Raw genomic sequence first — 12,349 nt, forward strand, 5'->3', positions numbered from 1 at the left:
TAGCGATGATTTTTTCGGTCCCTACATTTTATTTCATTTTCATTCCCAATGTCGATATGCCCATTACCAAAGGTTACTAGACTAGTCTTTAGGGATTCAAAACAATTTGCGAAGACGAAATGACGTCTGTTTGTTTTTAATTTTCCTGGTAACGAAGTGATTTTCAATCTAGTATTCATTAAAAATTGGTTCTAAGTCTCTATCCCGATGGTCCCTTCGATATCGTGATGTGGAGAGTCAACTGTACTACCACTACTGTACTGTATCAAAACTTCACTTGTTATCTTAATTTTGCGAAAACCTGTTATTTTTGGGTATATTATTTTTCATTCTATTTTAGACAAATTTTTGATTAAAAATTCAGTGTGTTTTTGGCTAGTATAAAGTGTGCCTGTTATAAAAATATTCTGTGTGTTAAGTTAGCGAACTTTTTCATCACACAAGTTTCTAACTCTTGCCCCACCGATAGGACAAAAGTTAGTTTAAGACCTGTGCTGGGAATGGTAATAGTAGTATGCTTGAATTTCGCGAAAATCACGTGACTCTTCCCAGTACAGTAGCTCAAAAACGTGAATCTCATCAAGTAGCCTATGTTGGGCGAATGAATTTTCTTAATCGTTAGTGTCATTGAAGGCTATAAATGCGGGAAATGCAGCGGGAAATAGAACATTTTTCTACAGTAATTTTGGGTTGCCCTTAGCAACGGATGTTTTGCAATTTTAAAGGCTTTTTGCCTACAGCAGCGATGGGCGTGAGTTTCAATGGCTTCGCTGACTGTGATTGGCTTTGTTTGGCTACTGCAGAGTAAATTTAAGAAATTTTCCTAACCCTTTTTAAGACAATCAATTTTATAACGGTTATAACTGAAAAATGGGTAAATATTTTTGACACAAGTTCGTTCAGCCAATATTTTGAAGGTTCACTGTGTGTTTTTAACCGTTATAGTTTGTGTGGAAATCTTGATCATTCTACGAACGTCGAACTTTTGCCCCATCTTACTCTATGGGTCGGAGAAATTTCCTTTCATGTGAAAATTGCGATGCGGCGCACCAGTTTACCTAGTAGCTGGTTTGACTTGTGGTTGTCGTCAGTGTCAGTCGGCATTTGCCTGCAGAATTTTTATTACGACATTACGAGAACAGATGATGGTTTTGAGTTGGGTTTGACAGTTTTTTTTTCTTTTTGTTTTGTGCAGGCATGGGAACTGTGATCACAATTTGCCACAGTTCATCGATTCTGCCAGTCAACCAAAACACAAAGCAGCAACAGTATCAATACCATCAAGGGTTGCGCTGCCAACAGCTCACACACTGCTTGACTGTTTTTGTCTCTCCACTATGACCATTTTCCGGCAGCCATCTCGAGGTGAATGATTGAAAAAAAATGTTAAATTATTCAATCGCTAATATTTCGCTTGTGTATTCAACTAATTGAAATCTATTAGCGCTAACAGCAAGAGCACAATCATTCCGTTGCGATACATATGAACAAGTTCAATTTCAAGCTGCCTTTATCGAGCAAAAATGCAAAACCCCGAAAACCGGAAAAATCGTGTCACCCCTGTGCTTGAGTCATTTCGCATTCGGGTTTGAAAAAACGTTGCGAAGAAGAAGATTACAGTTTTGAAGAGCCGTGACATTTTTTTGTTTTGAACGGTCATGGTTTGCTTTGGATTTTGATGGTCGTGTAGAAAAATGTGAATGTCGAGGTGGTAAATGTTTGCTACAGTACATTTCCCATCCCTGGTTTTGTGACCTTTTCGCGATGGTATATGGAGGGTCAGTGGCCTAATGACTTGAATAAATATCAATTTGAAGGGGGTTTTAAGTAGGTATCTACTTGGTTATTTGATGAATTTAAATACTTTTTATTGAATGTTGGCCGTAGGCAGGTTTATCCTAAAAACACTATACAGGTAATCATGAGTTATGGAACAGAAATGGTTCACTCAGGCAAATGGACTATCGAAATACATAGGAACCACTTATGAAAATTCGTCACAATAAATCGGGTTGAAGTTCATAGCTTTGCTTTATGAAACCAAACTTTGAAAACAAAAAATGTTTTCGCGGCAACCTGGAATCGAACCAAGGTCCTTGCGATCGTTAGGCCCGTGCGTACACCACGCGCCTTGATGGTTGTTGATGCTAAAACCACAGACAAACAGACGTAACACTTAGAACAAATGTCGATCAAAATCATAGTCACGAGGACATGTACGCCCAATGCTAAAATCGGTGTGTTTGGCCGATAGGCCAACAGATGGCGGTAGTGTGCAAACGTCAAACACGAACAAAAACGATGCGAGCGCTGCGCGTGGTGAATCGGCCACCTACCATATTTTTGAACCGACCGTTAAAAAGGTGGTCGATTGCCAATGATGAGAGTGTGACGTCTGTTTGTCTGTGCTAAAACGATACATAAAGCGTTTGTATTGCAATAACCGTTCGACCTTTCATAAATGTGTAAAGGTGAAAATACCTGTGCCCCAGCCCGCGAAGACATGGAGTGACAATAAATTTCACCCGTCACTCCCAACAATTCAAATCCAGTCGTATCACTCGCTTATAGTGAATCCTGGACAATTCAGCTCCTTGACTACTTCTTGATATGAAAGCATCGGTGAGTCGCTGGCCTCTCTTTAACCCTTTCTTTCCCACAGTTTTGTTCGACAATTTAACTGTCAAAATGGCGTTACCTAAAAAAGTGCTTGAACAAAAGTTGTTGCAAATAAGCTAAATTATTCAAGAACGCTTTAAAAAAATTGATTGTTTTTCAATAGTTTGACCTGTAGGTCACTTATTTCGATGTTTGATGAGACAAATGAGCGCATAAATTTATTCCAATCATTATTGAGCTAATAGTACCAATTCGGTTTAGCTAGCGTTCGACGAAAATTGGTGAATCACCTGTGCTACCATGGGAAAGAGAGGGTTAAGTAGGAGTCATATAATCGTAACGGAGAAGATGGACGTGGCCGGCAATGGAAATGGTCATGTTTTTCATCTTTGACTGCCGATTGGACAGCTATTTCAGCAAGTTAGTTTTTCATAAGTAATTGGAATAAGAATGGTAAAGTAATTAACATGACAGTTTTTAGTACGCGATCTACAAAATACTCCGTTAAACATAATGAACATAATGAAGGATGTTTTTTTCTTCCTTGTCTTCTTCTTCTTCTTGGTAAGCATTACGTCCTCACTGGGACAGAGCCTGCTTCTCAGCTTAGTGCTCTAAGAGCACTTCCACAGTTATTAAATGAGAGCTTTTTTGCCAAATTTGTCATTTTGCATTTGTATATCTCGTGGCAGACACGATGGTACTATATGTCCAGGAAAGTCAAGAAAATTCCCATTACAAAAAGTTACTGGACCTACTGGGAATCGAACCCAGATACCTCTAGCATGGCTTTGCTTTTTAGCCAACTCAACATAGTTCCTAGTTTCTTGGGTATTCAAAAATCTCTTCACGGATTCTCCTATGAATCACTCCAGAAATTTGTCCAGGGATTATATCGGAAAGTCGTCCAGTATCTGTTAGAGGACATTTTCAACCGATTTTTTAAGTTATTTATCCCGGGATAACTCTAAGAGATTCATGCAAATAATCTCCTGGATTCCTGTATATATTCGTCTAGGGAAAAAATAAATTTACCACGAATGTTGGATAACGTAAAATTGTTCTGACATCACATTAGACCGTTAGCCGTATCACGAAATATTCATATCGCTATATAGGGTAATCAGGTACCTCATATTTATTTTATTTTTTATTTTTTATTTATTCTCCACTCAGTGTAAAAATCAGCTGATCACCATCTCCAACCTGCGCACTGCGCTGGAGGAAACCAAACGCAACGGCAGCTCATCCGTGAGTTTACCCCCCGTACTGGGAGGAGGCGATCTGACCAGTTCCTACCATCATTTGGCTGGTCCCAACTCTACCCAATACTTTCAACCACAACATCATTACCACACCAGCAATAATCATAACAGTATCAGTAGCAATAACACCAGCAATAACAGCAGTGGGACCTCCTACTGGGCTGCCTTTTGGCGTGCGATGCATGATTCCTGATTTTTTCCTTTATATTATTCCGTTTCGTAGCCTTGTTGATACTTAATACCCAGTTCCTGTTGTTGTAAAGACGGATGTCGCTGCAATTATTTATTCGGAAATTATTTTATCTATATTTAGATCAAAGTTTGAATCTCTGACAACGAATAAGCTAATAATTTTGCCGCCTTATTTATTAAGCAAATGGAAACATAATACTAATGTGTTTTTTGCTAACCAAGTGCCACTATTTTCGAAACTGTAAATCATAAATTAAGTAACACGCTTTGTTTAAGTTAGTATTTATAATTACTCACGTAATTGATGTACTGTTGAAGAGATTTTACTTGTAAAAATAAAAATTAAGTTTAAAGAAAATACCTTGTGTTTTGTTATGTCGATGTTTGATTTCATTTATCATACTAACATCATTAATTTGTCGGTAAGTTTAACATTAATTGAAAGCAGCTATGAATTGGATCAACATTAAATAAGTATCTGTTTTGATACATTTTTCAATTCATTTAGGTAGCCAACCTACAGGAGGTTATAGAATCATTACATTCGGAAGTAACTTTACTCGGAGAGCAGTTGAACCAGTCGTTTCGAGAAGTAAGTTTGTATAATTCGTAAAAAAATTGCCGCAACCAAGAAACGTTTTGTTGAGTTCGATACATCTTGCAGAACCTTAGCAAAGACAACGAGTTGGATCACTATCGTGACTCGAACTTGCACCTGCGATGTCAAATTACCGACCTAACACGTGATTTGAACGATCTAAAGGATATCGCTATGCTGGTGGATGTCAGGCGGGAGGTAAGTGAAGGAGTGAATGTGTAAAATTTATGTCGCAGTAAAATAAATTTCCCCTGACACCGTTTTGATTTGGTTTATACTATACTGTTGTCATATTGACGTATTACGCCCAATCATGGAAGCAGAAGGGGTGCATTCCTTTTGTGTTTGATAAGTGTTTAGGAGAAAATGAAAATCATTGATCTCACAATACACATTGTATGTACAATCCTGTATTTAACGAGATTTGGAATATTTTAACTGTACATTAAAATGATACTAGATATAAAAGCTCTGATAAATGATAAATTAATCTTTTCATAAAAATTGAAACTGTAAAATTGACGGGATAGGCTACAGTATGAGAGTGTATCTCTTAAAAATAAAGGAAATTCCCGTGGAAGTAATTCTCGTTATGACTGAATGTGTATTAAACAGCCAATGTAATTTTACATGTTAAGGGACACGAAAACGATGGAACTGTGATCGACATTTCCCCAATCAAACACTAACGGACTGCAGCCATACGCATAATTTTCCCGTAGTCCATAAGGTTTACATAGAACAGGGGACAAGTAGGTGTAGAAGGGCAGCGTATATAAAATTCAACACAAATTTACGTCATTCGGCTCGCTTCTTCATACACAAAACGTAAAATCATATGATTTTTGGGGAGAGTGTATTTTTTTCAAACAGAGCCCCTATAGGGCGGACATTGCTTTGCGTAAGCTCCAAAGGTAGATCATTTTTATGCATCTCCCCCTATAAAAACTATGTGCTCGGTCTGGTGTCGTGTTATTTATTGAAAGCACGCGTTTACCTAATAATAACACAAACAATATTGAGGTGCAATGAAACCGAATAGATTGAAATGCCTATTGTCCTTTGGTAGCGTAAAAATGGGTATTTTTTTTCGTTCGAAATGATCACTCGGGGATTATCGGCCTAGTACGATTAGAAAAAACTATTTGTATCGATTATATTATAAATTGCATTGGAAACTAGATCCCCTATAAGTGCGAAATCGTGAATAAAAGTGTGGGATTACGTCGTTTGGTGTTTTCGCCGTGAATAGCAAAAAAGTGATTGTACATTTTAATAGATTTACACCGTCTTTATTTATGATGATGACAATTTACAAGCTTTTAATAATATATAGCTTGAACTTTAATTGTAAATTGGTAGAATATTAATAGTTTCTATGTGCTCTGACATATTTTTATATTGCAGTCCAATCTTAAGGGAAAACGTTATAAATGTTTCGAATGTCCTTGTTTGAAAACACAAGAAATGAAATTTGAACCATAGCAAATATGATTAATCATATCGCATGAATAACTACTCCGTGTTTTGTAGTTTCACGTGAATTCACGGTTGCATGCCACGATGTACTCATACAGGTCGAACATTTCCGCACAACTTTTCATCCTTCCCGCCACATTACATTGCGCTCCAATTTGCACCTAATTTGATTCGATCGCCTTTCACCAAAAGCAAATTAACGCCATTATTGCACTGCCGCGGGGGATCGTTCCATCACGTGCTGAAAGGAACCAATCAATTCCCGTGTCGTCGTCGCCGACCTAATTCTCACACCAACAATCCTCGCCCCTTTTCTTACCGCCTTCAGTATAAAATAATAATTGTATTCCCAAACCCACTTCCTTTTATCCTTGAAGGTGCGCACGAATCGCGTGTAACAAGTTTGAGCATTACCGTAAACCTTATCCTTACTAGACGCGTGGGTGCCAAAAGGTGATGGCGGCTGTAGAACTTTGAACTAGCACTTGGCACTACGATAGGTGAGGGCATTCATGGTTTCCTATCCTTCTTAGAAAGATTCCATCGAAATGCGTAAATAATGTGTGAATCTAGTCACGGTATATTGAGTTGTTGCTGGTAGCGACAAACGTGGAATGGAGTTTCTAAAGCGTCAAATGGTTTGTCTTTCGTAGGAATGCTTCTCTGGCATTGAACGCTACAGGTGTATGAACCTTGACCCAATATTGTTGTAGATGTTCTATATTACCTCTAATTGCTATCGTGTGGATCTAGAGCTGTGTCATGGAATACAGGTACCGTTTTGATTCAAATTACGGACACTTAAGGTCTCAGTGAAGTAAAACTAATCGAAACACATATAAATATAATCTTTCTGTATGAAACCTCAATGTAATCAGGCCTTGCGAACACTTTAATTTCGAATGGTGGATGAAAATTCGGATTCCACATCTCGTATTCACTTTAATAAATAGAAATGCTCGGTTTCTTCGCGATTTTTATTTCGGACACAACCACACTTTTGCTTAATTTTCCGGACATTTCGGTTCGAACTCCAAACAGCTCTTGAAAAACACAATTCGAATAGTCAAATTACCAATTAAACGCACAAGCCGTTAGAATGACGTCAAAACTAGTTGTGCATTGTAAAATACTATGGATTGCTAAGGAAAATGTTTATTAAAATCATCATTCAAATTGGGGACTTTTTAACGGAAAATTTTTATACATTTCGAGTGAAATCTTTCTATATAAAGTAGAGTGTCCGGAACTTGAAGGATTCAAATAAAAACGGTAAATTTTTTCATCTATTTTGATCTAATCGAGAAAGATAGTTGATGTACCACTAGAGCAACATCCACCCACAATCGCGCCAATATGATCAACATAAATTTTATCGTTACTCTGCATTTTTTACCCAATATGGGGTAATATGGTGTAATATGGGGTCATCCCCATCATCATACACATAGGGGAAGAGCACCAATTTTCGACCCATCACAAATTTCCGACCCATTTATACGTTTTTGGCCTACTTTGGGTATGGTACACAATTATGTCACGCTAAATTTCGATTTTTTCGACCCCCTCTCCCTCCTTTGTCACGTTTTTTGTACGAGTCCTTCAACAATTTTGTAAGGCTTGTCATGCTTGGCTTGACCTCCTCCCCCCCTAGGAGCGTGACGTAAGTTGTGCATGACCCCTTATAAGAAAATCCGAAAATTTTCACAGAATTCTTGTAGTTCGAAACGGTGACGACCTAGGAGGGAGGCACCGATACTACACACGAAATATGACACAAAGTTATTTCGAACTGCAAGAAAACTCCAGCTTGCTAACGACAATCAAGGCAGACTTGATGAAAATTGCTAGTTTACTTTTGTTGTGTTCCTTCGATCATTCTGGGCAAACATGGAAAAAGGGCCAAAGTTTTCTATGCATTTCATTTTCGTTTTTATTGGAAAAAGTAAAATGATGCATATTTGAATACTTTATATTCAATCAGAATAAAAGCTGATATTGTGACATTACTTTTGAATAAGCATGAATAGCTTTTCAATCGATTTTTTGTCACATTTGATGAAATGCAAAAATATGTTTAAATCAATTACGCGCTTTTATCATGTTTGTCCATTGTTTTAGATCTGGGCTCACAGTGACAGTTCGTGACAGCAGAATCTCGGTTCACCTTGACATACATAAATTTCTTATCGGTTTCTCCCTCCCAGGTGACGACAAGGCTGTGAAAAATGTTGTTCGCAGCTTTCGCAACGTGACATCATCATCGGCTACTTCGTGAACATTCGGCTCGCCAAAGTTGGCATTCCACAACTACCACTTCAAGACTGATGTTATCACATTTACTAACTTGATGTTCGCCCGCACCTCTGAATACTCCACATCGTGCCCAGTGAACCGCGTATCGTATAAGAATGTGTGTTCAAAACAGTCTATTGACACGATGGAGACACAAGCTTCTATGGTGACAGAGGGCCCGATTGGCTTGTCAGATGGAACGGGCCCGAGACGGGCTTCTGGCAGAGTGGATCTAGATATTACAGGCACTCTAGCTTCTGGCACCATAATACTGTCCCATGGAAAAAAGCCACCATCTTTGGTTTCCAGTGGTTCTCCAAGACAGTTCAATGTTAGTAAACAAATAGTCGTTTCGGGACGAACAATCTAAAATGACAAAAATGAAAATTTAGGGGGAAAATGTGTGTAATACTACTTCAAGCTGTTTTAAACAGACACACAGTTGCAAACGCTTAAAAATTTGATTCTTAACGAAAACGTTTTTTTATGGTGAGCCTCGAAAGCAGTTTGATACAATGGAAAATTATTATTGATATGATTTGGCCACAGTGAGTAATTACTTTGAGTTTGATGCTCACTTAAAAAACATCGCTACTTAGCAGTGGGCAGTGGTTCGCTACTTACCAGTGGTTGGCTGTCAATCGCTGCGTATCCGAATGGGGCTCTGCACAAAAATCATCCTCTCTCTTTTACTCTGCCATGAAATTAGTAAACAACAAGGCCAGTAAATGTCAAAATCCCATACAAAATCAAAACAGTGAAGTGGCCTATAGTATCAATTGAAATCGCGGTAGGGTAAGTGATCCATTAGCTCTGGGTGCTTCTATTGTTGCGATAGTGTCATTTATTGATTTCATTGAATTAATCACAGAACGGACACTGCCATTTCAAGCATGTTCTAGAATAAGGGTGTAAGTCGCATGATCGATTTCTCTTCATCGATCCTCTCTTCTGTGAATAAAGGTGACTAGATGCAAGTTTGTCAGCATTTTTCCACTTCATACCACTAGGCAGCGATGCATTCTTGCGTCCTTTCGTGTTCCCTGGAAAATTTCAAATGTTTTTTTTATCTATGAATCCTTTCAGCTACTTTGATAAATATACTTATGTAATGATTGAATATTATTTTGCGAAATTGTCCAATACAAATTTAAAATTATGTAAATTTTTGTAATAAACAGCTTTTGTTATTTTATTTTAAATATTTTTTTCTGCTGAGAATTGCATTAAAAGGATCAACTGGTAATTTATTTATGAGTATTAGACTAGCAATTTTTCACACAGGTCTTGATTTCTAGTCATATTACCAGTTTTTTTCACGAATTTCTTTACCAAAAATTCAGTAATGTTCAGACTGTTTTGCTAAACTGGAAAATTAAGCCTTTTGTAGTTTCAAAAATAGTTTAATGTGTATTTTAATGTTTATAAAGTTTCAACAAAATTGAGTGACGAGCCATAGAACACCAACTTTTTTTTTGTTTAACACAAATTTACTAAAAAAAAAACGAAAATTAGCTTTAACTTTTTCTAGGGACGCACAAATGGAGGTTTGTCAATCCTCATTATCTCGATATCCTCCTTATCTCGATATCCTCCTTATCTCGATATCTCCATATCTCGATGTGTTCCTGTAGATTTGTTGTTCCTTTCTCTCCATATGTCGATATGAATATTATCAAAGGTTACTAGATCAGATTTGAAAGATTCAGAACAATTTGGAAACTCGAAATGAAGTTTGTTTGTTCATTATTTTTTCCAGTAACGGAGTGATTTCAATCTAGTGTTCATTAAATTAATGTTCTTTGCCTCGATCTCGATGGTCCCTTCGATATCGAGATGTGGAGAGGCGACTGTATGTATGTATTACACCAACCAAAATGTTGATTGGGTGATGACAAAACTCGTAATGAACACTCAATCAACTCTTAAACCACAATCTTTATCAAATGCACAGATTATTTTACTGAAATTGTTAACAGATAGGATAATGCAGCCGGAAACACAAAAACGCATGTATTCTTCATCTTCAATTGTATGCATACTGATTGGATTAAACACGCATTTCACACCTTATAACTAAATCGTACATCTTATCTTTGTCTATTTTCTCAACAATAATAGTGCTGATGTCTACGCCGATGAACAACTTCGTATATTGTGAGCAGTGCTGTAAACAGTCAACAATTTTCGCGACGTTCGTTTCACGTCTGTGGTCAGCAGACAAATGATTTCTCTACTCTCATTCGCTATCGTCACCACTCATCCACAGCACGAAAATTACGAAAAATGATAGAACTAAACAAAACTGTACCGTTTTCTGGTGACGTCATCGTAGTCAGCTGCATTCAATTGACATTTTTCATTTGTACGTTCGTTTGATCGCTCTTGTTCCGAATGCTGAAGGCAAAGACTGACGAATGTCAACGAAAACGTGTCGACTACGGTGATTACTAACAACACTGATTGTGCGAGTGCCTTGGAGTACGGGTTCGATTCATCAAACTGTTACTTCGTTGTTACGTGAGTTTGTTGCCTTATGTTTGTTATGTTCAATCTTACAGTATTTGGGCGGAATTGTCTTTTTCAATGCTATATGCAGCAAATCTCTTATATGAGTCTAAATGCATTTAGGCGGTTCCCATTTATACTGGACTTCCAAAACATCTATTTTTTCATCTAGTTAGGCATTTGTAAGTTATGTGTTTTGTAGTAAACATATTTCACAACAAAATTCAATAAAATTAAGTAAATGTTCACTTGGAATTGTGATACACATATTTCAAGTGAATTAAAGGAGCGCCTTTTCCATATTTTTCACTTCAAATTTTAGATTCTTGTGTACACTCTTACTTTTCTCAAAAATAGAATTCTTCTTTACTCCAAAGAGAATCATTCCATAAGGGAAACACAATTGAGGCAAAGTAAATACTGTACATACACACTGATACATAGATTGTTAGCGACGGATAACAACAAACGCTTTCATAATTCATAACCTCTGGAACAAGTAGGTTTCAAGTAGGAAAAATGATTAACTTTGACTAAACCTCTCATGTGATTTCGACAATAATTTCATTACAAGGTTATAAAAAAATAATGAGTATTACGACATTCATGTAAAATACTAAAATATTAAATTTTGATCGTAATTTCCAGTGAAATCTACGTTCATATTATGCTGATTGAATAATGTTTGTGATTCAATCAAATCTATGGCATTTGGTCGAATGACGTTAAGTCGAAAGCACGTTTGGTCGAACAGACATTTTATCGAATGGACGTTTGGTCGAAGAGCGTAGAGACGTAATCTCACAGGGTCATGCTGGATTATCTATCTATATAAATAAAAATGGAAAGGTGTTTGTATGTCACGAAATGGCTTACGAACGGGTCCACGGATTTGAATGATTATTCCTCCGATTTGTTCGTCAGGTGTTCCGACGTGTTTGTGTGTATAAAAATTCCAGAATATTCGCCAGGAATGTTGTAAAAACAAAAGTGAACGGAAATGCCGTTTTGTATGGGACGATCTATAGCGTTTTCCAACAGCCTAAAATTGAAGTTTACATGGCATGGGATGTAAATATTCATGATATACCACGCTCCAATTATGTGCATTATATGCCATAGAAATTTACACGTTTTCTTTCGAGCCAAGCGTGACAAGCCTTGCAAAAATTTTTGAGGACTTATACAAGTATTGTGACAAAAAGGAGGGGAAGGGGGTTTCGATAAAGTTAGAATTTAGTGAGACATAATTTGTGTACCATCCCAGGGGGCTGAAATCCGAAAAAAAAATACGGGGTTTCATGGACAGATCCCTAGTAGGGACCATGGAAATTATGCCAAAATTAAGTAATTGGGATAAACTGCCTAGGGTGCAGAGTAGACCTGTTCATAT

General features: G+C 37.3%; 1 protein-coding gene across 7 annotated transcripts in view; it reads left to right on the plus strand.

Moving 5' to 3' along the window:
* Positions 1-12,349, plus strand: part of LOC5568871 (ELKS/Rab6-interacting/CAST family member 1) — a 51,551-nt gene that overhangs the window by 22,419 nt on the left and 16,783 nt on the right. For 6 of the 7 annotated variants that reach the window (XM_021846467.1, XM_021846469.1, XM_021846463.1 and 3 more), the window contains 3 exons: positions 3,796-3,870; positions 4,585-4,668; positions 4,741-4,872. The exons of the other annotated variant lie outside the window; for it this stretch is intronic. In XM_021846467.1, the coding sequence (XP_021702159.1) occupies positions 3,796-3,870; positions 4,585-4,668; positions 4,741-4,872 (291 nt within the window). The remainder of the gene's footprint in view (positions 1-3,795; positions 3,871-4,584; positions 4,669-4,740; positions 4,873-12,349) is intronic. 7 annotated transcript variants of the gene reach the window in all.

This window comes from Aedes aegypti, chromosome 2 (assembly GCF_002204515.2).
Source record: "Aedes aegypti strain LVP_AGWG chromosome 2, AaegL5.0 Primary Assembly, whole genome shotgun sequence".
Taxonomy (NCBI): Eukaryota; Metazoa; Arthropoda; class Insecta; order Diptera; family Culicidae; genus Aedes; species Aedes aegypti.